The 25014-nt window shown below is 44.3% G+C and overlaps 3 protein-coding genes across 4 annotated transcripts in view; 2 read left to right on the top strand and 1 right to left on the bottom strand.

Annotated features, from left to right (window-relative positions):
- Positions 1–594: 594 nt before the first annotated feature.
- eef1akmt2 (EEF1A lysine methyltransferase 2) lies at positions 595–7477 on the bottom strand. The gene is made up of 6 exons (XM_083650498.1): positions 7360–7477; positions 6611–6676; positions 5784–5898; positions 5474–5581; positions 3191–3407; positions 595–782 (listed from the first exon to the last, which is right to left on the bottom strand). The coding sequence occupies exons 1-6, from the start codon at positions 7464–7466 to the stop codon at positions 688–690; spliced, it is 708 nt and encodes a 235-aa protein (XP_083506624.1). The 5' UTR covers positions 7467–7477; the 3' UTR covers positions 595–687.
- On the top strand, positions 7379–20386 carry abraxas2 (abraxas 2, BRISC complex subunit). 2 transcript variants are annotated; one of them, XM_083650497.1, is made up of 9 exons: positions 7379–7637; positions 8791–8881; positions 10481–10517; positions 11012–11078; positions 11768–11958; positions 15312–15431; positions 16864–16948; positions 17076–17193; positions 17755–20386. In XM_083650497.1, the coding sequence occupies exons 1-9, from the start codon at positions 7440–7442 to the stop codon at positions 18336–18338; spliced, it is 1491 nt and encodes a 496-aa protein (XP_083506623.1). In that variant the 5' UTR covers positions 7379–7439; the 3' UTR covers positions 18339–20386. The 2 variants fall into 2 exon arrangements, with proteins under 2 accessions (XP_083506623.1, XP_083506622.1); XM_083650496.1 differs by having other exon boundaries at positions 15309–15431.
- Positions 20387–23557: 3171 nt separating this feature from the next.
- LOC310788991 (ubiquitin thioesterase ZRANB1-like) overlaps positions 23558–25014 on the top strand; it is a 29601-nt gene continuing 28144 nt past the window's right edge. The window contains exon 1 of the mRNA XM_083650600.1: positions 23558–23792. The gene's annotated coding sequence lies outside the window, so the exon portion shown is untranslated. The remainder of the gene's footprint in view (positions 23793–25014) is intronic.

The raw sequence follows: 25014 nt of genomic DNA, 5'->3' as shown, positions 1-25014 counted from the left end.
GTCTCTTTCCAGAAATCATGACCTGGTTACTCAAGATAATCCACAGACTTTGTTGTGAGCAGTTTCATGTAGGAATTATTTTCTTTTGCAGTCTCATGTAGGAACTAGCTAGCAGCTAGCGGGTGTAGTTCGGTCAAAAGAAAATAGTTCCTCCATGAAACTGCTCATAACAAGGTAACAGGGTTATGATTTCTGGAAAGAGACAGTGCTGTTGAGTTTTTCAAATGTATTTCTTTGGCACTTTGGGCACCACAAGCCGAGTGCCATCCAGTTCCATTGTATCGGGGAGAGGGCAGAAACTCTGTGGCCGATATCTCCAAAACTCAGGCAACTAACACAAAACGATATACAGTAGATGGATAAATAGCACTACAGGTGAGAGGAAAAATATGTATTTTGGATTTTAGGCTGAGCTGTTCCTTCAAGTACTTTGCCCTGAAATGGAATGAAATGTGCAGATATAATACTAATTGCAGCCTCCTTTCCTATTTCTTCATTTTCTGCTTATTGAATGCATGGCAAAAAAGCAAAAGCATATTATAGAGAACCAATTTCAATCAAGAAGACAAGCACTTGTTACAAAAGTCTGTCTTTTATGTGAACAAATCGTATGATTTCTTGTGATCAAACAAAATAAGGGGGGGTTAAGGGGAAACAGAAATCAAATAAAAACTGACATGCTCTGGACTATTGTCGCTTGAAGATGAGTGCCGTCACCGAGTTTCCCGTCTTGCCACCAAACTGGAAACGGGGCGTGGGTAACTCCTGCACAAACTCAAATCCTATGAGGCAACGCAGAAAATATGTGGTGTTAAGAAACAGGCATAATTCAGATTTCAACGTTCTGCCTCCCACGTTTGAACCCGTCGCCTTTGACATAAGATGCCTGGAGTTTGATCGAGCTGACCCCGGCTATCGAGCGGGTTTGGAAAGGCTTGTGAGGCAAGACCCCATCGTCCGCCATCTGCGGTGCATCCCCGGGCCGAGAGAAGACAGCCTGTCAGCGTGACAGATGAGCCCCCTCGGCCCCCTGCAGGCTCAGTTCTGACTTGCACCGAGACGAGTGACAGCCGATGGACGCTTGCCTAAATGCTGCCTTCACAATGCGGCTTTTGTTGTCGCCTGCAGCTTGAAAACCCGCCAGGTAGCTGTCTCGCTTGTGTCACACAGTGTGTTTTGATCACAGGACAGACACCGATGAAAACCACCAAATATATGTCGCATAACAAAAGAGACAACTGCCATCTTTGCTGACGGGCCTTAAAAGCATAACTCCTGACACTTTCCGTTTCCATCATAACAATCGATTCTTATTTTTTGTATTATTATTTTTCTGTATTTCCCCCCCATTTTCTCTCCAATTGTACTTGGCCAATTCCCCCCGCCCCTCGCTGCCCTGGTCGCTGCTCCACCCTGTTGATCTGGGGAGAGCCGTAGACTAGCACCATGCTTCCTCCGACACATGCACAGTTGCCAGCTGCTTCTTTTCACCTGACAGGGGGAGCTTCACCGGCAGGACGTGGCATGTGGGGGGGGATCACGCTATTCCCACCAGTTCCCTTCCACACCAACCAGGCGCCCCGACCGACCAGAGGAGGCGCTAGTGCCCACCCGCAGACGCGAGCCAATCGTGCCTGTATGGATGCCCCACCAAGCCGGAGGTAACATGGGGGAGCGAACCCATCATAACAATCGATTCTGATGATCGCGTGAATTGCTTCACAATAGAGCTACCTACATCTTGCTTTTCAGGTGCACAGCTCTCCAATACTACATATGGTCTACAATGGACACTGCAGAAATAAACCCCAAAACATGTATTTTTCAACACGATTGCTTGTGCTATATTAACACATGTTGGCACAAAAAAAAAGATACAACTGAAAAGTATGTAGTCATCGTGGCTTTCTTGTACAGTTTTCATTCCAACTTGCTTCAACATGTGCCACTGTGTAAAGTAGTGCAAAATCGTTAGAGTTGTCTAGTCATGGCGAAACCGAAAATTAAATGTGTCAATGTCTCATTACAGAGCGTGTGTCAATATGTTGAAAAAGACATGCTTTGTGTATTTTGGGGGGTTGAGTTGTGGAGTGTCCATCGGTCCTGTAGGACTGTTCACAGCCACACACTCTGGCAAGCAAAACGTGTTAGAATTGATCCGTATGATGGAAAATGATGGAAAAATTGGATCTAGGTTGAAAATGGCTACACTTGTGCTTTAAAGGAGAATTTGGGTTATTTTTAACCTGGACCCATCTCCTGGCAATAATTATGATTTGGCCACTCACCCAGCGATGTTCACGGCGTTTCTGGGCATCCTAGCGTTGTTTTGAGATCAATAGCGTCCAAGTCAGTCGTAAAATGGAGCTGATTTGGGGCCAAGTGTGAGCCTGTCTTTCCTGCATCTAAATAGCTATTTTTATTCCCGTTTTTGCCACATATCGCCATAATCTGATCCGTCAACATCCACCAGAGTGATATTTCCCCCCAGGCTATTTCCTGGTCTCTCCCAGGGACCAAATTACCTCAAACGTGATCTCAGTCACCAAGTCTCGTGAAGTCCCGCGATACTTTCCTGCCGACTGGTCAACTACAGGTAGGACGCTTTGCGGTGGTGGTTTTAGCGTAACCTATGTGGGGTTTGGCGTAACCTATGTGGGATTCGAAATAAGCCAAAGTGAACGTCACTTCCTGCTTCAGCATGCGTACCAGAGATTTTCATCCGCCATTCATTTTCCCATAGACATTTAGTAAAATGCTTATAAAAGTAGTTTTACTTGTTCGAACCAAACGGTTCAGCTATATTTAGGAATAGGACAGACCACAGAACATTTCACTCAGACCAAAACATTAAGAAAAATAGCGGATTTAAAGAAAATATTTTTTCAATGTTATCTTTTGTTTTGGTCCGAGACTCCGAGTTAAATTTTCTATGGTCTCTCCGGATTCTAAATATAGCTGAATCGCTTGGTTTGACCAAGTAAAACTATTTTTATGAGCATTTTACGAAATGTCTACGGAAAATAAAATAGTGGATGAAATCCCTTGGTACGCATGCTGAAGCAGGAAGTGACGTTCACTTTGGCTCTCTATAGGCCAAGTCTTGCCAAAAACAGCGGCCAACAGACATTTACTGCACCACATGATGTCTCAAAGTTGCTGCAGCGTATTAGACCAGTGATCCCCTCACCTTCACTGAACCTATGTAGCAGCTGTCCTTTCGTCCAGTTACAGGACGTAATAGCGAAGAACCCCTCCTCTTTAAGGGCATCTTTTAGTGCTCGGACATAGCGTGCTTTGACCTCATCGGCGTTGTCTGGGTTTAGGCTTATGGCATCAAACGTTCCTTTGTCGATGCAGACATCGAAACCCTTCAGCTCACCAGAACAGCTCAAAAAGTCCACCTCCTGAAAGGAAGAAAGAGGAACATGTTAACACATAATCTAACAAAGTCCACCTCCTGAAACGAAGGAAGAGGAACACGTTAACATCATCTTTCGGGCATCAGCCATACTGGAATGTCGTGTACCTCAACTGGTTTTGCTTTACAACTAAACTCCACAGCTGCCCACATGACAGGGGGTTAATGTCACCACTGTGAAGGTTGTGGAGCTTCCCGCAGTGAAAGGAGCCCTTCATCCAGACAGAGAGAGCAGAACACTGGATCTCTGGGGTGAAGCAAACAGCTACATAATCACCACCCCGGGGTCACATGATTGGAGATTTACGAGGCAGGGGTCGACAGTGATTCACTGTAAACAGAAATGTCTCTAAGTTGGTGTGACCGCCTGGATTCGATTTGGACTTGTGTGTGGGTGTGTGTGTGTGTGTGTGTGTGTGTGTGTGTGTGTGTGTGTGTGTGTGTGTGTGTGTGTGTGTGTGTGTGTGTGTGTGTGTGTGTGTGTGTGTGTGTGTGTGTGTGTGTGTGTGTGTGTGTGTGTGTGTGTGCCTGTTGTAAAATGAAAGACTGGGAGGACGTGGAGGGGCTGGATGTGCGAAGGTCAAGTGTCACAACAGTGGAAGAAAAATAAGTCGAGGAAATGGAGCCAGAGCTGGACAGAGATGTGACACTTGGCAGTGACCTCTGTGGGGGGGAAGACCTGACGCCAGGGAAGCTTCTCCTATCATGTGGTTGAAACTCATCATCATCACACATCATCACTCCCCCAGATTCCATTCGAGGCTACAAATGCACACAACACACACATCCGCACAAAGTATAGTAGAACTATGCTGCTGCACTGGAGATATGGACGAGATGCCAACATACCATCTCAAACACACACACACACACACACAGCTAGCCCAGTCCACTGGCAGACTAAAGTCAATATTGACTTCAACAGCAGGCTCTCTGCCCAGGCAAAGCGCACGCCTTCATAGGTGTGTGTTGCATATAGCATACATGCAACTGTATAGGCACACAGGGGAGGAAAACTCACTCACCGCCACGGCACATTCCTTATAGCCCGACGGCCATTTAAAAAGTGTTTTTCTTGCAGGTATACGTTAGCAGATGTGCTAGATCCTGCCGGTTCATTTGGGGATGGAGTTGGTTCCATCTAAAGCCGTCCTGCTGTCCCACAGGGTAAACACTGCAGAGTTTCCTCTAGCTAGAGTCTAGCTCATACATGGGCAAAATGAGGCCCCAGGGCCCCCCGACCTGCCCCCTGGACCATCTCAATCCGGCCCCCGTAATATTGCAGCGTTGAAGTGGAGTTCTGTGGGAAAATGTTGATTCATCTCGTGCAACATACTGTAGCTCTACGGTTAATGAGGATGTGAAGACATATTCCTTGATCAAATAAGAGTATCGGTGTCACCAGTAATGTACTATCAGGCACTTTTCCACCTCTTCACATAAATAGCAGTGCCAATCATTTTATACTAATCTCTGCCATAATACGAATGCCCAACTGGCCTGTCTGCTCCCAAGATTCCAGTCGCATTATCCACAGAAAGCTTTCAAATCACAATTGGAAAAGATATCCGCTAGATCAGGGGTCAGCAACCTATGGCATGGGTGCCACCTCTGGCACGCAAAGGGGTAACCAGTGGCACGGCAGCTCACAGTAGCAATAAATGCGCAAAATATTTTTTGTAGAAATGTTAAAATGCCCTGCCAAATTACCTATTTCACAGCCATTTGCAAATGCACGGCTTGTTATTTAGCATATTTACGGTAGTGACCCACTCTACTCTGCCTCTGATTGGTTGCCTACTTGCCTTCGATGGCAGCAGAGAGCAGATGAAAAAAACGCTAGTGCAGAAGACAGAGAAGGATCGTGCTGTGTATCTTGTATAATGCTCTCATTTCAATGTCCTGATTTTGGATGGAAACAGATCCGTTGGGAGATTTAAATGTGGATGTGCGAGTCATTGCTCTTGGTGTGGCACACTGATTGACAAGCAACATTTGAAAATGGCACTTCATATCAAAAAGGTTGCCGACCCCTGCGCTAGATATACCCACCTTCACAGTCACAGCAGTCAAGTCCTCAGCCTGCAGAACTCCTCTGGCCAATTCTACCGAGGCAGCAGAATAATCGATACCCGTAAGATTTGTGTATCCATGTTTGGCCTTGACATGCAAAAAAAGAAGAAAAAAAGGGAGATAAAGAACAGGACTTACCAACTGTCACAGAAATAGGACGTTTTTATGTTTGTTAACGGGGCCATGACCATGATCCCCATATTATATTTACAAATGACCCATTATAAACATTCAGTTAAATACACATTAAATTAAATCATGATCATCCCCAGATCTGTTTACTCCACACCAGTTCAACTAACAAGACTCCATTTCCGGTGCCAATATCAAGAATCGCAGCATTTTCTGGGATCTTCGTTTTATCCATCCATCGAAGCACACGGTCCATACTTTCTTCACCAAACCTGGCAAGAAGATGGACAAGTACAGACTTTTGTGATTAAATATTCTATTGCCAGACAGCAGTAATACAGGCATAATTAAGTCTCTTGGTATGAATCGTTATTCTTTTTTTCTTTTATTAGTCTATGACAAGTGGTTATCTCTAACAAAGAGCATGCGTTTTGTAAAGAACAGGCGCACCTTACCCTCAGGCTCTTCTAAATTTCGTGTTAACACTACAGTTGGAAGAGCCCTCTCATGGACCATGCTTTTTTCGTTAGACAATATGTGTTTGGCATTAAACTCACCTTATTTCTGCACTTTGAAGTCACAGGTAGGGTCATGTGGGGCAAACTAATTATATCGGAAGCCTAGTTGCGGAAAAAAAGTGAGCGGTGGTGGTCTGTCTAAATGCATTGTAGAAAGTATGTACAAGACAAAATGATGCCAGTGCGCATGCGTCTGGACTCTGTTTCCAGGCAACTCAGTGATTCTCGTCAAACTTTGTCTTAAAAAAAAGAACAGCTGCTCACTTTTTTCCGCAACTAGGCTTCCGATATAATTAGTTTGCCCCACCCGACCCTACCTGTGACTTCAAAGTGCAGAAATAAGGTGAGTTTAATGCCCAACACAGATTGTCTAACGAAAAAAGCATGGTCCATGAGAGGGCTCTTCCAACTGTAGTGTTAACACGAAATTTAGAAGAGCCTGAGGGTAAAGGTGCACCATGCTTACCATATCTCACCCACATCTCCAATATCTTTGAACGTCTCCAGTTCTCTTTGATATGCATCATCCCAGCTGCAGAAGAGGGCAGTCAGCAACAAATGGTCCAGGAAAGAAAATAAGCACAGTGGGAGAAAAATTAGATAAACAAGACAAATTGCAATAAATTAGAATGCATGTTGTCAACGGCAAAAGAAACAAAGGACGCTCTTTTGGTAAATGCCCAGCATATTCTACAACTCGTCTGTCAAGGAAAACCTGTGCATCAAAGTTGAAAGGTTATGTGTTGCTCCCCCTTGCATACAGAGAACGTCACGCCAACGTCCATTCACAAATGTGGCAATTTAATGTGACCTTGCTTATAAGCAAATGTAGCTATAATAAAAAAAGAAATCTATGAACCCTAAAGAAGCCAGTTCAAGCCACTCTTTAATCCGGCATGTATACCATCCACCTCAGCACATATTTCAGTACAATTACCCAAATACATCATGGTGGGCGGTAACGTTGGAGTGGCTCCTACGTATATATTTTTACGGTTATGTAGCTAACATTTAACGTTACCTTTGCGAATAGCGATAAACAAAATCACAAACAAGCAGGTTGTTGGTCTTTGACGGCGTCTCTGTATATGAGAAAACACGGCACGATCGTATAGGCTATGCTCGATTGCTGGTATGTTTTGGGTTGGCAGCTAGTTACGTGTCACCACCACACCACCACTGGGTCACCACCATTCACACTAGTACAGCACTTACTATTCTTTCGTTCCTAACTCTGAAGGCCTGAAATCATCTTCCGAGCCGTCCTCCTCTGGTTCCGAGGTGTTTCCACGGCCATGTGTGTTTTCTGTGGCAGCCTCCATGCTGTCTCTGCTGTGCGCCTGCCTACACTTCCCACAACAAGTTGCGTTGAGGAGCATGCAGCCGCAGGGGGCAGTGGGATAGATGGGGATGTTTCCATCATGGCGGCATCCATTTCGGGTTATACTTTTAGTTCTGTGTGTTATCACAGCGCAAACAGCAACGCCGATCATGTAAGTGTTAAACATATTGTTGACAGACTAGCGAGTAGTGGTTGCCTTTGTGCGCGCGGCTCAGCGGCGTCTTTGATCGCTCCTCTACGCCGGTAGTTTGTGTTGTTTTCCACTGACACTGTCATCATCCTGTTGCTGGCTAACGTTAGCTGGTATTGGTCACGTCTATGTACCGGGCTTGTGCTAGTTTAGTCAGACTGTGATCTTCTCGTGGCTTTCGTTTATGTTCGATTAAGGTATCGGGTTATATCACTTTATCTACAAACAGCGATACTTGCCATATCAGCTAGCGTTACGAGAAATGAGAAACGTTATATGGAAACTTTGGGTCCCAGGAAATAGTCAGTGGCTATCTACTGAGCAGGCTAACGAAGCTACCGAGTCAAGTGACTTCCGTGTGTCGCTGTTGATAACATTTACAATCATCTCGACAAGCTATCTGATATATAATGTAGTCTGTGGAGTGTGTCATAAAACAGACTGACCCAGAAAGCTAACTAACAACGTAGCGTTGTCTTTTGTACTGTCGTTTCCGCATAGCTAGCTTAGCAAGTTGCTACGTTAGCCCTGTCAAATGTGTGATTGGAACGCTTTTTTAACACATTTTGTTGTATTTTGTAGCTTAGTTGTCGCAGAGGTTGTGGGACACACGATCGAAGAGGGAATGCCTTGTGGTCTGCATATGGGAGAGGAAACTTTAATAATTGTAGAGTCGGTCAGTTAACTTACGTCGTTAAGCTAGGTTAACTCTTCCAGGCAGGTGGGTCGTTGTATAAGCTTGTATGCATTCCTGACATAGAAGACAGAACAAGACACCCGCAGTTGTTTACTAGGACATATTTGCCATAGCATAGGTCAGACGGTGTCAGTGTCACTTCAAAGTGCTAGTTAGGGTTTCTACCAAACAAGCGTGCTTCTTTGCTCAGAATAAAATGTTAATTTCGTTACTTCAGATTGCTTGACAGAATCTGTCTGATTACGATATAGTTTAGTTGTGATGCCCATACTTTTCTAGTTGCACTGCCTGACTGACTCATATTCAAAGCAGTTGCCTTGCCTGAAGGGATCCTCCATCTGACAGGTCTTGATTCTGTATCTCATCCCAGATAAGCTACTGCTTAATTACAACTTTGTCAAAAATGTGTTTGTACAGGAGGGCTTCCTGTTAGGAGAAGTGAGGCAAGAGGAGACTGTCAGCATCAGTGACACACAGATCAGCAGTGCAGAATTGCTCCAGGTAGTAGGTAAGGCCTGACTGACACACAACTAATTTGTGCCAACCTGTCTACTGAAGCTAGTCAGTAGACAACTTACACAAGTTTCTGAGGAATTTTGCTAAACACGACCAGCAGGTTTAAGACCAAATTGGCAGTGCTGAAGAAGTAAATGTCAGGATCAACTATGGCTTAGCATTCTCCATTCATGGGCTTTGGCGGGGTCAACGTTGACCTCTTTTGGAGCTCATGACTTGGTCTTTTTTTGGCTAATTTATTGCGGCCTTTTTGAGATAAATAAATATATATATATATTTATTTATTTTTTAATGCCCAAATATTCATGATGACATTCACTTGTTTAACATACCTGCTTCCTGAGATTTGCCTCAGTGTATATATTTGGGGTCTGACCCTGGAAAGAGTCACAGAAAAAAGCAGTTCACAGGGTCACGGTGTAATCTTGATTCCAATGTAAGCTTCCCACCCTCCCCCCCCAGCCAACCTTGTGTTTCTCTGTTCTGTTTGCCTGCTGTCTGCCCCCCCCCCCTAATGTTTAGTGTATAGTGTCATCTTTGTCCACTAGCTGTGCACTAACATCGCCCCCCTCCCCTCCAGTGTTTAGTATATTGTGTAAAGCATCTTTGAGTTCTTGAAAGCGCTACAAGTTCAAATTATTATTATTGTTATTATTATTATTATTATTATTATTGTTATTGTTATTGTTATTATTATTGCCGTTTGGCCCAAGGCAGATCCTTTCGCACCTATTTAAAAGAGGCATAACTCATAAAGCCATAATGCTGGCATGTAGTACAGCACAGACCAGAAGTAGGCTACAAATCTGTTTTATAGACTCTAAACTCCTTATTAGTGTGTTGGACAGATACACATTCAATGATGTATTGTAGGTGGTTTACCAAATTGCATGCCATAATCACATACTATACATTTGTTACATATTTGTGTATTACATAGTTCCTGTACAGCCAACGAGCCAAGTAGTCAGCATACCGTGACCAACTCTTGAGGATCAGGCTGAAGGCTACAGGAGATAAGAAGGGGAGGGGGGGAGGAATACATGGCTACTAGCTAGCCAGATAAATAATCATGAAATGACTTCCCAAGTCAAAATGAGTGATCATCAGTATGGCTACAGGACGTCCTCAAGGACAAAAATGGTACAAAATATTCAAGACGTTTACAACGGCTTATAATGATTTTTTTTTCTAATCTGGAGAGCTCACTGATACGACTTCTTGAATTTCTCCTCTGCCCTCATAGTGCAATCACAAGAAGAAGACAAATGATTGATTTTGTGTTATGAACTCCAGTTGTGGGGAAGGAAAATGGACTTATGAAAATGGATTAGCTGTGCTGTGCTGTCTATAAGCAGCTTTTTGTTGAGCACTTGTCCTGCTTCAAAGTCCTTCACATAAATGTGCAGATGTATGCTAATACATAATGTGTTCAGGAATATTACAATAGCACACTATAAACCAGTGTAATGCCATGGGTAACTGGAGCGAGTCTCCATCGCAGGTTCAGGTTGAATGTTTATATGGCGTTAATACATTTTCCGACATTGTGCTATATAATTCAAACTTTGTTACCATTTGTTTCCAACAGAAATCCACACCCATGAACCTTGTGCACAGTTGTTTAGGTAAGATATACGCCTTTACTCTTAACCCATTGATACCTGATGCAGCATTTGCGTGTATATCCCTCATTTGTGTGTGTATCCCTTTAAGACCGCGAACCGCGTGACGCGGTCTTAAAGGGATACACACACAAATGCTGCATCGGGGATAAATGGGTTAAACAACTAATATTTCCATTGCAGTGCACACATGGGCTACCTCTGTAGGAGAACATGAAGGGCCACTCTGGGGAAATGTTATGAATCTTTCATTTTGGAAAACCCGATAGAAAAATCTTCCTGCAGCATGTACAGAACGTTAAAGTCGATTGATGCAGCATTTTACTGGGTGTCCTGGGTGCTTCTTTTCAAGAGGTATTGTTGTCGCCCGAATTAATAGTCATTGGACAGTAGATGGCCCCATCCAACAGGATTACGTGACATAGAGGAGGAATAGGGGCAGAGGTGAAGAAGAAGTCTAAGCTCACTTGTTTTGTTTGTTTTGTTTCTCTCTCCAGCTTTTACGACTACGCCGGCAAAGTCAACGAAGAAAATCTGTACAGAATTCTTAAAGATAGGCGGAAAGTGAGTATGAATTGTGTTGTTGGTCTGCGAACACACAAAATAATTTGTCCTTGTAACCAGTCCATGAGATTGACTGAGGTCAGTGGGCTACATTTTACCCGCTACACACAATAATATCTAATGGACATCTTCAGTGATGTCCTCTTGTTACCTTTAGGCCAATGCTGGACTAAAACTGAGTCTAAGAAATCAGATCTTAATTTTATTTTCTCAAGTATTATTTTAAATTAATAATGAGTGACTTCAAAATAAATGTATGATCGATTATTTTATTGGGAAATATAAGTCACGTTGTACCTTGAGTTAATTGAACCTCAGAATCTCAACCCTCTCCCGATCTCAACAGTTTTGACTAACTGGGAATAACCTGGTTAAATAAAATAGATGATCACCACATGTGTAGTGATTTAAAAAATAATAATCTGTTCTGTTTATTGTGTTCCATTGATGACAATTTCTTGTTTAATCAAAGCATTTCAAATGTAATTACCGTTGTGTTTAAGAACATGTGGCTTTGTATGATTCATTGATCTGAAAAGTCCTCCCCCCGATATATAGCATTTTTGTCACCCGCGTATTTATTTCACCGATGCGTGTTTCCTCTGTTCTGAAAGGGGATTGGATTAGTCAGGTTCTTCTTAATTAGACCAATTTGAAATGACCACCTTTGCTGTGCTTGGTCCATGCAGAACGTCATTGGCTGGTACCGGTTCCGGAGGAACACGCAGCAGCAGATGTCGTTCAGGGAACAGATCATCCACAAACAGCTGACTCAGCTGCTCGGCGTACCTGACCTTGTCTTCCTCCTGTTCAGCTTCATCTCCACGGCCAACAGCTCCACGCACGCCCTGGAGTATGTGCTCTTCAGACCCAACCGCAGGTAATGCCTGCGTGCACATCGTCTCACACACACATACACACCAGGTTTTCCGTTATCCGGTAATTGCTGTTTTTTTCCCGGTAAAATCGGTTAAAGTCCGACACATTTAAATCTCTCCGGTCACACCGTCCGGTGATTTCCGCGTGTCCTATCAGCATCATTGCGGTAGCATGGCCACATTGTTGACATGCGTTGCAGCAGCTGTCAATCACAGCCCAGCCAGGTAGTAGTGCTACTAGGAAGCTAGCCATCGTGAGCGTTATTTCGATTGTCTATAGACCCTTTTCACGGGGGCCATTTTGTGTCGAAAAGGCAGAATAAACACAGGTGCAAGCAAAACACTAATGAGGGTTTCCAAATTCCAATCATGGAAGTTGGGAACCCTCATTAGTGTTTTGCTTGCACCTGTGTTTACCCTGCCTTTTCAACACAAAATGGCCCCCGTGAGAAGGTTCTATTAAAGCTACCGTTTCTAAAAGTCAGAGGAGGTGGCATAGCGGAGAACCTGCAGAAGCAAGTAAGTTACAGCGCACCACACCACACACAATGTTCTCTGTGGTAAAATGAGGAGAACAGATGTTGCTGTGAGGAGCTGGCTGAAAGTTTCTCCTGTTTCTCCAACGTTAATTATTATCCACACACACACATCTCTCATCCTACTTACGTCTGCGGACAGCAGAGGGAGATACAAACTAAGCCTGCGGGTTTTATTGCTGTCATTACTACAGCCGTGTTATAGACAATGCTAACGCCTGCTAGCTTCCTATTAGCGCTGCTGTAAGCTGGACCGTCACTAAGTTCGATGACAAGTTGACCGTGATGACGCTTCTCAAATACTATCTATTGTTTTTAAGCTCAATAAACACAGATCATATTTGGCCGGAATTTCTCCCAATGGAAACGCTGACACGCGGCGCACTTTGACCAAAGTCAGAAGCCACATACAGCTGAGTGTTTCATCATCTTTCACCGTGCCAAACATATGACAATATAATATGTGGCCCTGTTGTTGTTGAGCCTCTGACCTCTGGGCTCATTCCTGCTCCATTGCTCAACATGTGCAGCCTTGTCAGTCTGTGTAAAGTGCTCGACAGACCGAAAACACTTGAAAGGACTCGGGGCAACTAGAGGCTCATGTCACCTCATGTCTCCTGTGTCGCGGCCCAAAAGTCGCACTTGGAACACGCCGCAAACGCGACAGCCGACGGGCAGCTAGCACGTACGTTCTGTGCCTGCCGGAGACCTGATTCATGAGACAAAGCAGCGTTTGCCGACCATTTCGCTCACTTAAACAGTTTTGGAATCTAGCTACTTCTAATCGAGAATGTGGGCTCTATCTTCCGACAGGCGCTATCCCCTAATAGCGCTTGCGCACCTGTTTGCGCGTGCCTTAAGGCACGGAAGATAGCATTCCGGCTTGCGCCGTCCGCCAGGTGTTCTGCCGAGTTTTGCTCCCCCGCCGAGCAGCAAAAAAAAGCATCCCCACCTCACGGGAGCATACTTGTAATGATTTATACAGACATGTAACTGTTTAAAAGTGATATCATTGTCTGGTAGACGTGACCTCCCTGATTTCTAAGTTAAAACAGCCCCGAAATATGTTGGGGATGCAATTCTCGGCCGGGATGCGGAAAGGTTCACGGCACGTGTCGCAAGTGCAAATTAGAGCCGTGCCAAAATCATCTGCGCCCCAAAATGCCTGCGCAAACGGGATTTGGGCAGTCTTAACTACCAGAATTATTCACAGGCGTGGCCAGGCAAGGCTGGGCATTACGTCAATCAAAACTAATCAGATTCCCGTCTCGCAATGGCTGTTTGTGCGAGGAATGCAATATGCTGTAATTCTCTCCATGCGTAATAGAGTGTACTCACTCGTGCTAGGACAGAGGGAGCTTATTGACAGATCGTCTGTGGTGCCAACTAGGGGTGGGAATCACCAGATGCCCACGATACGATACTGAAACGATACTTGAGTCACGATACGATAGTATTGCGATACTGCGATATTTTCGATATTGCGATATATCGATATTGCGATATATTGAATATTGCGATATTTCGATATATTGCGATTTCTTACATTTTCAACTGCAAATGATGTCCCCAAAGGAAAACTTTGTCAACATCGGGTTTATATAAGAACAATTTTTCAGTCTGTACATCTGACTTCAACCATTTTATTGCAGCAACATTGTCAAGTAGACAGACCAACAACTTTCATAAAGTCATGTCATAGTTGCATGCACCTGACAAACTGAACTTTTGTTACAGTCTACTTACAGTCCACCTTAACTGGATGTGTGTGTGGACTACTGTACTTATGTAGTTTTTGCAACTTCATTTCACTTACACAAAACATCTTGTGCAGCCCATTCAGTAACTGGGGAATTTGTAAATTACTGTTATGACAAAACTGTTACTGTTGAAACAAAATGAAAATATGCTACCGTTTGTTTACTGCTGGCCTTGGAACTAAAGTTTATAGTAGCCCGGTGGCCTGGCATGGCCTGCAAAAAAAAAAAAAAAAATTTTTTTTTTTTTTGCAATATCGATACTTGGCGTCCAAATATCGATACAATATCGTCAGGCAAAATATCGCGATACTGTGGTGTATCGATTTTTTCCCCCACCCCTAGTGCCAACGACTCTTCGGGTTATGGAGGTAAATAGCCTATGTCCATTGTCCAACAAGTTTTTTCAATTCATTTCTCTCTTTGCGATGTGATAAAAGTTTCTCAGTTAGTTATAGTTGATTGCCTCACTGAATTATCTGCTAATACCCAATTTTAGCAGCATAATTTGATGTCTAGGCTGTGCGTAATGACATCTCCAAAAGGAATTCAACTTTTTGCACTGCGCTGCGCTAGACGGAGATTACGGGTGCGCTCCGAGAGAGCGAGGTATTTGCGTGTAAGAGGTCCTTTTCAAAGCTCTTAGCACAAAGTAATTGCGCGCTGCTGACGATAGGGTAATGCCATCTATCCCACATTTTAGCGCTGAAACGCCTGCTTTGGCTTGTGGCAGCCAATGCCCAGTACAATTATCACAGGCATGCGCCTGTGTCCGCCCCCAATTTGCATTGCGCACGGCGGTAAACGAGCGCAAACGCTAAATTAGCGCTTTTGGGAAGATAGAGCCCTGTGTCTGATAAAAAGTTGCAAATGGCTGTGGTGTTGTCAGTTTCTGGTCTTTTGCATTGCACCAGTCGACTTCTTCTCAAAGGAGATCTTTGATTTGACGTGATTTATGCTCTGACTTTTTTGTCGTTGCTTTCCAGTACTTTCAGTAGCTGCCCCTTGTACAGATCCTGTCCAATTATGTCTGATCAGTCAATTTGTTTCTCCACTCAGCAGGTACAACCAGAGGATCACCCTCACTATCCCCAACCTGGGCAACACAAGCCAGCAGGAATACAAAGTGTCCTCAGTGCCCAACACCTCACTCAACTACGCCAAGGTCATCAAAGAGCAGGGGTAAGGCTACGACTCTGACTCTGTGTGTGTGTGTGTGTGTGGGGGGGGGGGGGGTCATGTCCGTGCGCTAGAGTCTTCGTTTACACTTAGCACTGTGTGAGTAATGTTTGCATGGCTTTGAGGCCGAATGCTGGTGCATGTGGGTAGAATGCTGGTGCATGTGGGTAGAATGCTAGTGCACGTGGGTAGAATGATGGTGCATTGTGGGTAGAATGATGGTGCACGTGGGTAGAATGATGGTGCACGTGGGTAGAATGATGGTGCACGTGGGTAGAATGATGGTGCATGACACGTAGGTAGAATGCTGGTGCATTGTGGGTAGAATGCTGGTGCATTGTGGGTAGAATGCTGGTGCATGTGGGTTAGGCCTGCACGATATGAGGAAAATCTGCGATGTGCGATAACTGTTCAATATAGCGATGACGATACAACTTGCGATAAATAAACAGATATTACAGTATGCATATTAGCTATACAGTTCCTATGTCTTTCTGCTTTAATAATGCTAACATAGACCCCAAACATAGCCTATGCCCACTGAGTAAAGAAATGAAATACACACTGACTCTAGCTGAAACTACACACAGCGTGTTTGGGCTTTGGCAGAAGGGCAGAGCGCACTGTTGCAAGGGAAAGGTGTACGCTGGATTTACAACACAAGACAAAATGATCAGATGCTGAGTGGGAATGCATGACGCATGTAAATAAAACCACTTTTGTTATTCATTGCGTTTCAGGCAGTCTTTGCGATGTGTTTATTGCGCATGTTCATATTGCGATGACGATGAAAATACGATTAATTGTGCAGCCCTAATGTGGGTAGAATGCTGGTGCATTGTGGGTAGAATGTTGGTGCATGTGGGTATAATGCCGGTGCATGTGGGTAGAATGCCGGTGCATTGTGGGTAGAATGCCGATGCATTGTGGGTAGAATGCCGATGCATTGTGGGTAGGAAGGAGGGTGTCTGACACCCTGCATATTCCCGTGTTTGTTTTTCTGTCTCTTTGTGTCTAAACTTAGCCCTACTGTTGTGTCTCAGCTGGCCTGAATGCTATGATGTCACTGTCATCTTAGACTTAGAGGGATTTAGCCAGACCAGACCAGTCTATCCAGGTCCAGACCAGACCAGTCTATCCAGGTCCAGACCAGCCAGTCTATCCAGGTCCAGACCAGACCAGTGTATTTTCACTGCAGCTAATGCAACTGATATCTGTGACAGTCGGTGGCATTTGTTTGCAAGCTTTGATATAGTGTGAGCATCCATCATTTAACCAACATGTACCTGTACTGCTTTAGTGCATCTTGTCTTTAATGTCATCTTTGCAGCAAACTGGGTCATGCTGCATATGTGAGTTTGTATTGTGTTGGCTTTATTGCATGTCTTGAATGTTGTAATGGAAATCCTGTATCTACGGGTGGGAATCTCTCCAGGGCGGAATTCTTTGACAAAGACGGTGTGATGAAGGATATCCGAACGATATTCCAGGTCTACAGTGCACTACAAGATAAAGTGCAGGTGAGTCCTTTAATGGATGCGTAATGGACTTGCATGGGATATATTACACCATAAACGTAACTATTTGGATGATTACTCACGGAAAGATCTTTGAGTTGTGTGTGTGTTTCCCTGTTCTTGTTTCCAGGCCGTATGTGGCGAGGTGGAACAAAGTGAACGCGTGAAGGAGAAAATCCAAGAGGATGTGAACAAACTCAAACAACAAATCGCTCTCAGGAAACGGAAGACAGCAGAAGAGGAGAGAAGTATGGAACTGTTTTGGGGTCTCATAAAGCAGAGTTATTTCACACTTAAAATCCCAAATGCACGATCGTTTCCTCTGATCAATTTCATCTTTTCTTTTTTCAATCTTATTCATCTTAGCATGCCTTTTTGCCATAGGTAGAACAGTGAGTATTTTAGGCATCCAGATTAGATTATAGATTAGCAACCTCAAAAACTGTTACAGTGGACAGCATTGTTTCCAACATTTATACCATCATCCCATGGTAAAAGTGGAATCGCCTATTACAGTTTGAGGCATACTGTGTGCAGTAATAATATTGTCATTGTTTTGTTGAAAACAACCCTCAGGTGATGTGCACATGTCACGATAAAGTACCTGTGCATGTAGCTTTGGTGAAGCCCCACCTCCGAAGAGCTTTCTATAATTCATCAGACGGTCAAACTTCATATGCTCTGACTTTATAATCTGACCTTATAATATAAGCATATTATGCTCACATTTTATGCAGTTATTCACTCACTTTTACTCTGCAATAGTTTGACCAGTCTTCTTATATCATTTATCTTCCTCTGTCCCTCAGGGCTGCGGGAGGCCCAGAATGCAGAGTCTCATCCCACCCCGGAGGAGAACACAGAACCTTCTGAGACTTCCCTCCTGTCCAGGGTCGCCTTCCACACCCCCTCTGCCCCAGAGCGGCCGGGCACCTCACCTAACCCCCCTTCTTATGCGGACCTCTTGTCCCAGGACGACTCTCTGCTCTCCTCCTCCTCCTCCCCCCCGACCAACGCTGCTCTGCTGCCGCGGCCCCAGGCGGTGGGCTCTCCAGGCCACCCCACCCCTGGCCCACTGGGCGGCATGGGCCTGAGCCTGGGGCTGGGGCTCGGTGCCAACTCCAATCCCATCCCCGCTCCCAGCACCCCGTACCTGGGCAACGGGGACGGCTCAAGCTCCGACTCCCTAGACAGACAAGCCGCAGGGCAGGAGGACGACGACGACGACGAGGACGAGGAAGACGAAGACGAAGACGAGGATAGTAGCGAGTATGAGAACTTGGTGAGCAGCGAAGCCCCTCATTTGTCGCTGGTGTCTGGCAGCGTTTTAGCTCAAGGCCGACCAGCTGCCCTCAGTCCCGACGGGGACGCTCGCAGCTCACAGACCTCATAGAAGCTGCATGCCACCCCGTGTGGAAGGGACACAAATACGTGACGCACCTGGAGAGGTGGGCATCTCAAGCAATCAAAGATGGACATCTCTTATATGACAAAGGACTTTGCTGAAAGTGAAAGTTATGTGCAGGTGGTGCTCCGCTCTGTGTATTTCTGTTTGTCTTAGTTTGGTCTCCATTTTAAGGGCAAAACTCGATAGGCTTAACAGGAGTGTCTGTCTGTGTGTGTGCGCACGTTTTTTTTTATTATTATTATTATTATTATTTTTTTTTTAAGGGCGATCTGGTCACTTGATTGTGGATGCGTGTGGTTTTAGTGTCGGAGGTGGACGTTGGCCAGCCCGCTCCGTACCAGACAGACGCTCCTCCACTCTCTCCGGATCATTCTGTCATCATTCTGCATCACTCTGAGCACCCACTTGTACCATTTACCTCTTGCACTATTTTGCCTTCTTTTAAACTATCTGTTTAAGAAAAGCAAAAGGGAAAATATTCTGCGGCCTTCAAACTTTTTTGTTTTGTTTTTACAAAGTAGGCAAGTGGTTGTTAATTTGAAGAAAGATATTTAAATGTAACTATAATTTAACCTGCACAGTTATGACATTTGATTCTTGGACTGTCCATTATTACCTTTTCATTTCCATGTAAAAAAAAAAAAAAAAAAAAATCTCCACAAAATGTCAGTTGCCTGTTTAGATGACGAAGAATAGATTTCACACTAAATTTACTCTGCCACTACTATAATGGGTGCTTTATATATTTCTTTGTCAGAATAACAGGTAATAATCTCATTGGGTTGACGAGGATGTCGACGTCTCATTCTTCTTGGATAACACTGAAATTTGTATGCGCTTTGCTGCACTTAAGATTCCTTTACGATTGTGCTTTTACCAATGCTGTTATTACGTTGTGCCGCGTGAGTAGTCTTCTTCGACCACCCCGAGCAGAACTCGGCTCAGCAGCTTCTTTGAGCATTGTACAGGGTTCACGGGGCAAACACAAAATGTACTGTAGCTTTACTAACCATTATCCCTTCCGCTGCTGCAACGCCGAGAGCTACCACTAAAACAAGAAACTGTGCATCTGTCTATTCTTCATTTAAAACCCCCCCCGGCTGCTACTTCCACTCCACACTGCTTGTTGTCTCCAATACTACTCAAAGTAAGCATATAACCACCACGTCTCTGTTCACTTCTCACAGACTTAGTCTATCATATTAAAGTCATGGAAGGCCTATACCCCCTGTAGTGTGTGAACTGTAACCTTGGGAACCGAGAGAGAGCGAGCGAGAGACATCGCCTCCCTGTCTTGCCATAGCTGACAGTAGCATTCATACTTGGGCCAACGCTATGTGTATGGACCTTGATAATATGATGAAAATGGCTTGACCTCGATTCAGTACACAGTGCCTTCCACTCAGGACGGTACTGCAGGCTCCTATGTGCACACACTGAACACGTTCAAAGATCTCTCTTGAGGGGTAAGATGATCCAAAACTGATGTTTGCAATAGTTGACATCCAACTCTTTAGACCTACAGTTATGTCTCCCCATGTATAATGTGATTTGTCTGCCTGAAACCCTAGTCTCCGCTACTTCCTAAAAAAGTATCTCGTTTTCTTCTTAATTTTTCCTATTTTACTTCAAACCCTTTCATTGACCGCTTCTATAGCGTTTTAAAATTTCTTGCTTGCTTTGCTCTATTTGAAACTGGAATTACATGTTGATCAACTGTACAGTCGGAGGGAATGTGCTCAGTGACTGATGGACGTCACGTAAACGTAGTACGATGCGTGTGACTGGAGAGAAAGACCAGCAAATTACACATTTTTTGACTTTTCTTTTCATCTGGGCCAGCAACTTTAAAGAGGGCCCGGTAACGAGAGAGGAGGCGAGATCGGGTGCTGAATGTAGGACACCTCCTTTGCACGAACGGGTCAAGCCAGACACTACTGTTGTATTCCACATGGACAGACACTGCACTGCAGCTGGAGAGGACGTTGAACAACGGCAGGTTGCACTCAATTTGGAGACCGGGACATTGTTTTGTGGAGATGAAATGATGGGGGGGGGGGGGGGGGGGGTGCTTTGCCTTGTGAACTAGTACTGCTTTATTTTTCATGGTCCGGTTGTATGTCATGTTTTTGCCTTTAGGGTAATTGTATTCGCTCCGATGTGTAACGCCAATGCATCGTTGACCTGGCACTCAAAATGTTACTTGACCTAATCACCCGTAGTAACACAATCACAAAATGTTTATAAATGACACACAAAAAATCAAGTTATGAGTATGGTTCCCTTTTGAGCACTGGAGTATATATATATAAATAATGAGGAAACAAGGAATGTATAGATTAAAGAGGGCGGTTTAGCATTTAAACAGCACTTAGCCTGTCTCAGTTGAGGGTTGGGGTGGTGTTGAGAGGTGTGAACATTTTTAGGATCCAACAGAAATATACACTCATGTAGCCTATTCTCACTGGAGGCCGGGGTGACCCCTTCCCCACAGAGGTCGTTGCGACATCACCTTCTCCCTGAAGCACAAAGTCCCATCGGGCAGCCTTTATCGTTTGGGCTGTTATCTGGAACTGTACTGTACTGGACAAGAGTACACCAAGGCGGTTTGCTCGGTCGCACACACAGAGAACATGGTCCTGAAACTGGGGGATAATAAACGAGACATGCTTATGTGATATGCGGTGTCTTTGTCGTTTTATTTGGGGCAATTCACCATTTTCACGGCCGCCATTTTGTGTCTCAAAGGCGGGAAGTAAGGTGCAACCAAAACATTAACGAGGACGCCGGCACTGGAACACCGAAATGGATTGGAAGTTGGAAACCCTCGTTCATGTTCTGCTCGCACCCGTGTTACTAACTGCCTTTTAGCCCCAAAATGGCTGTTGTGAAAAGTATTTTATCAAGTGTGGTTTGTGCACACTAAAAATTGTAATGTAGAATATTTCTTTCATGCCCTTTCAACTTTTATTTTGGTGTATGACATGTTGTAACATTTGAGTCATACATCAAAGTAAAAGTTAAAACAATAATTTTAAACCAAGGGAAAATAACTAGACAGCACAAACTATTTAAAAGGTCCCATCTTGTGTAAAACAAGATTTCCTCGCTTATTCTTTGATCAACCTCATGTAAGTCTCAAAACATGTCCCCCCCAGATAAAGCCACACCAGTCATGTAAGGAGGAAAAAATGTCTCCAAATCAGCTGCTTTGACTTCCAGGATTTTGTGACATCACAAAGTAACACACACTCATTTCATTTTCCCGCTTAAAGCGCCACACCGACAACTGAATGTGGAAGAGCAAACCTTGTTGTCTGTAGCATAGCTGTGTAGAATGGAACATTTTACAGAAAACAATCAACTGCACCAAAGATGGATCTATTCCAACATCTTATCTTATCAAAACAGGACATAATGAGGGGAGAGACAGAACACAGAGAACTCCCACAGAGGCTGGGTTTGTGTGTGTGACAGAATGTATAACCTTTAAAGACCCCATGAGATGTTTTATACAATTAAAAATAGAATTATAAACAAACTATTACAGAACAAATAGTGAGGAGGGAGAGAGACTGAGTGGTGAAGGCCTTCTTTGCTAAGGTGAACAGATTTCTCAAATGAAAATCTGGGACATTTCCATGCAGTCAATATATCAGTAACATCCAGTTATTATCTATGGGCCTTTTTCACCAGCATCCATTTTGTGTCTAAAAGGCAGTAAGTAACACAGGTGCAAGCAAGCATTAATGAGGGTTTCCAACTTTCAATCCATTTAGGTGTTCCAGTGCCGGGGGCTCGGTAATGTTTTGCTTGCACCTGTGTTACTTTCTGCATTTTAGACACAAAATGGTTGAGGTGAAAAAGGCTACAAAAAAGATGGACAATTCCGGTTTCATGTATTTTTGACCATGGACAGCTGTAACGTTAGGCTACCTCTAAATATATGCAAGGCGACTGATATCCCTCCAAAATACCACATTGGACCTTGAGGAACACCATTGAAAAATTGATGCTGAATTGGTATCAAAAACCTTTGACATTTGGAGATCTCTGTATGACCCTGTAAATTGAATAGTCATACAATCTGTCATTGTGTTGCTTATGCTGGGGACGCCGTCAGGAACCCATGGCATGGGCCCCACTTTGACAACCAAATTGCCTGTAGAAGTGTCTAAAAGGGACAATCCCATTGGCCAAGGGCCAGCGTGCTCTCACGTACCGCGGGTTGAAAGTAGTGACACTACCTCCCCTTGTGTAGGGGGAATCGAACCCGGGTATCTTGCACACATTCATTGAAGTCGAGCACGCTAACCAGTCGGCCAAGGAGACCATCCCAATTCCCTGTACGAGTAGAAAGAATGCAAAGCATGGTTGTGTATTAATGACGTCACGTCGAAGTGGGACAGGCTTTCCTGTAAACAAATTAAAGAGATGCATCCATGCAGAAATATAATTACATGCACACTTTATTATTATTATTATTATGTTCTATTTATTTCAGTATTTTAATGTTACAAATAACTACATACTTCGTTTATTTAGGCTACATTACATTCCCACGCATGCATTGGTTATATTGAAGAAAAGCAAAACAAATGCCTCGTGTAAATCATTCGTTAAATGAAGTAAAATCTAGCAACGGCTCTCGGTGTGTAAATGATGTCTACGTTTAGTCAGTCGCGTTATAATTCAGCGTTGGAAACTGCTGCTCAAGCTGTCATGTACTGCAGACTGCTTGCTGCAGTATTTTTACGATGACATCACCCCTTATGTTCTTTGAGGAGATACCGCGAGGTTGCTTGTTGCCAAAGATGCAACAAATCACGATGCTGCTCGACAACAAAAACACGTTTTGTAACGTTACTGCAGATGTCCTCCAGTGTCCGCGCTCCTTGAATATTAAAAGAAAAGATTCCCAAAACTGAATTGCAGAACATTATTATTACATCCGAGACAGCTTTGAGGAAACCTTAAACAGTTAAGGCATGAGAGACGTAGCCCTTGTCTGATTGGCCAGTGTGAATGGATTCAGAAAACTGACCAATCGGCTTGGCTGGCAGATTCAGGTGGTAAATCCTTCCTCTGACTAGCTACGACCCAAGGGCTACTATTTGCTCCGTGCTAGCCTGCCTCGTTTGTTTCCCCTTGTGCCGCCATTAAAGACCGCCAGCTCGGTGTTTGAGAATCGGGATAAAAATGATTTAACGCTTCGAAGTAGACTGGGACTTAGGGGCGGGGGGTTGTATGGACTCAGCTAAACCGAGCAGCTCCACAAAAACGTAAATATGCGGCTATCGACCAAGTGAGAAGAAGGCTGACTTCGGGACTCACGGAGGAGGATTGGATAGGGTTTCTTTGGGGGGGGAGGTCGGGGAAAGCTGTTTGTTGTGGTTGCGCTGGGAACTAACTGAGGAGTGTAAACACAGGAAGGCAAAGGTAAGGCCACGGATTAGATTGAACGTTAATTGACGATCTTGTGTTTGTAGATTTGACAAGGGCCTCTCAAAACCGATTAACGTCCCCAACGGAGAAAAGCAAAACAATCTTGTAAATTAGCGAGCAACCAGCTAGCTAGCTCTGTAATTCCTGTCTGGCAAACCAAACGAAAGTGGTTAACGCTAGCTAACATTCATTGGTTGTCATGTCAGCTAGCTCGCTCCATGGAGCTATTGTTAACACGCTAACGTCATGTAGATTAACGAGAAATTTGCATATTGTAACGTTAACGTTAGTTTATTTTAGCTAGTGTCACGAATGTTATGAATTAACGCAACAGCTTGCTACCTTGTCAGAACAATGGTTCCCTAACGTAAAGCGATTTGTGTGTAACGTTAATAACGTGAAACAAGGTTTGTGTGGCTGGTATTTTTTTGGTCGAAGTGAACGTAATCTTGCCATCAAAAATAGCAACTCTGGGAGTCGTGTGTCTCATGGATGTTGACGTTATGTTGGTCAACTTAGAGGCGTGGTGTAAACACACACAGTTGCAGTCAATTAACTCAACTACGCTGAGCTGTGGTAGCAGGCTAACGTCAACTGTTTGCTAGTTAACGTCAGCTTAACCCAAGTATCGTTGCCATACCTTCCCACAGTTAGGATTGCCAGTCACTATTCACACCAGGGTGGCCTTTGTAAACGCTAAACGACACACACACACACACACACACACACACACACACACACACACACACACACACACACACACACACACACAGAGTACGTTATAGTTTAAGTTGCTACAGATATGTGATTACTTTTGCTCCAACAGGAAGTCTTCAATCAAATGGCTTTGTAAGACCTGATCTGTAGACAGTAGTTAGAGCGCACAGGCACTCTTGGTTGGATGAATAATTCAAATTAATATGTATGTAAGAGGCTGTGGGGCGAATTCAATCTCAATGCATCGGTAAGGGTCTTTGCTGGTCATGCGCCTCACTGTTGGGTGTCTGGTTTCATCTGCCCTTGTCTCCTGTTACCCGGCTCGGTTGTAGGGCACATTTCCTTGGTATCTGTAACTTGTGTTTAAAGGCAGGGTCAGTGTTTACAGGGCATGGAGGCTCCGTATTGCGTTGCAGGCTGGGCATCTTCGTCATGGCACCTTGCTTTGTGAGGCTCAGCTGCACACACAACAAGGCTCCCTCTCTCTCTCTCTGGCTTT

This window comes from Poromitra crassiceps (assembly GCF_964638095.1).
Source record: "Poromitra crassiceps genome assembly, chromosome: 14".
Lineage (NCBI taxonomy): Eukaryota > Metazoa > Chordata > Actinopteri > Beryciformes > Melamphaidae > Poromitra > Poromitra crassiceps.
Note: the sequence above shows the minus strand (reverse complement) of the source record. Positions and strands in the feature narration are given on the sequence as shown.

Excerpts from the sequence above, each read along its gene's own strand:
- abraxas2 (XM_083650496.1), top strand. The coding sequence starts at position 7,440 with ATGTGTGTTTTCTGTGGCAGCCTCCATGCTGTCTCTGCTGTGCGCCTG. Across the intron at positions 7,638-8,790 it reads CAAACAGCAACGCCGATCAT|GAGGGCTTCCTGTTAGGAGA; the intron begins GTAAGTGTTAAA and ends GTGTTTGTACAG. Across the intron at positions 11,079-11,767 it reads TTCTTAAAGATAGGCGGAAA|AACGTCATTGGCTGGTACCG; the intron begins GTGAGTATGAAT and ends TGGTCCATGCAG.
- eef1akmt2 (XM_083650498.1), bottom strand. The coding sequence starts at position 7,466 with ATGGAGGCTGCCACAGAAAACACACATGGCCGTGGAAACACCTCGGAA. Across the intron at positions 5,899-6,610 it reads GGAGATGTGGGTGAGATATG|GTTTGGTGAAGAAAGTATGG; the intron begins GTAAGCATGGTG and ends TCTTCTTGCCAG. Across the intron at positions 783-3,190 it reads GCTACATAGGTTCAGTGAAG|GATTTGAGTTTGTGCAGGAG; the intron begins GTGAGGGGATCA and ends GTTGCCTCATAG.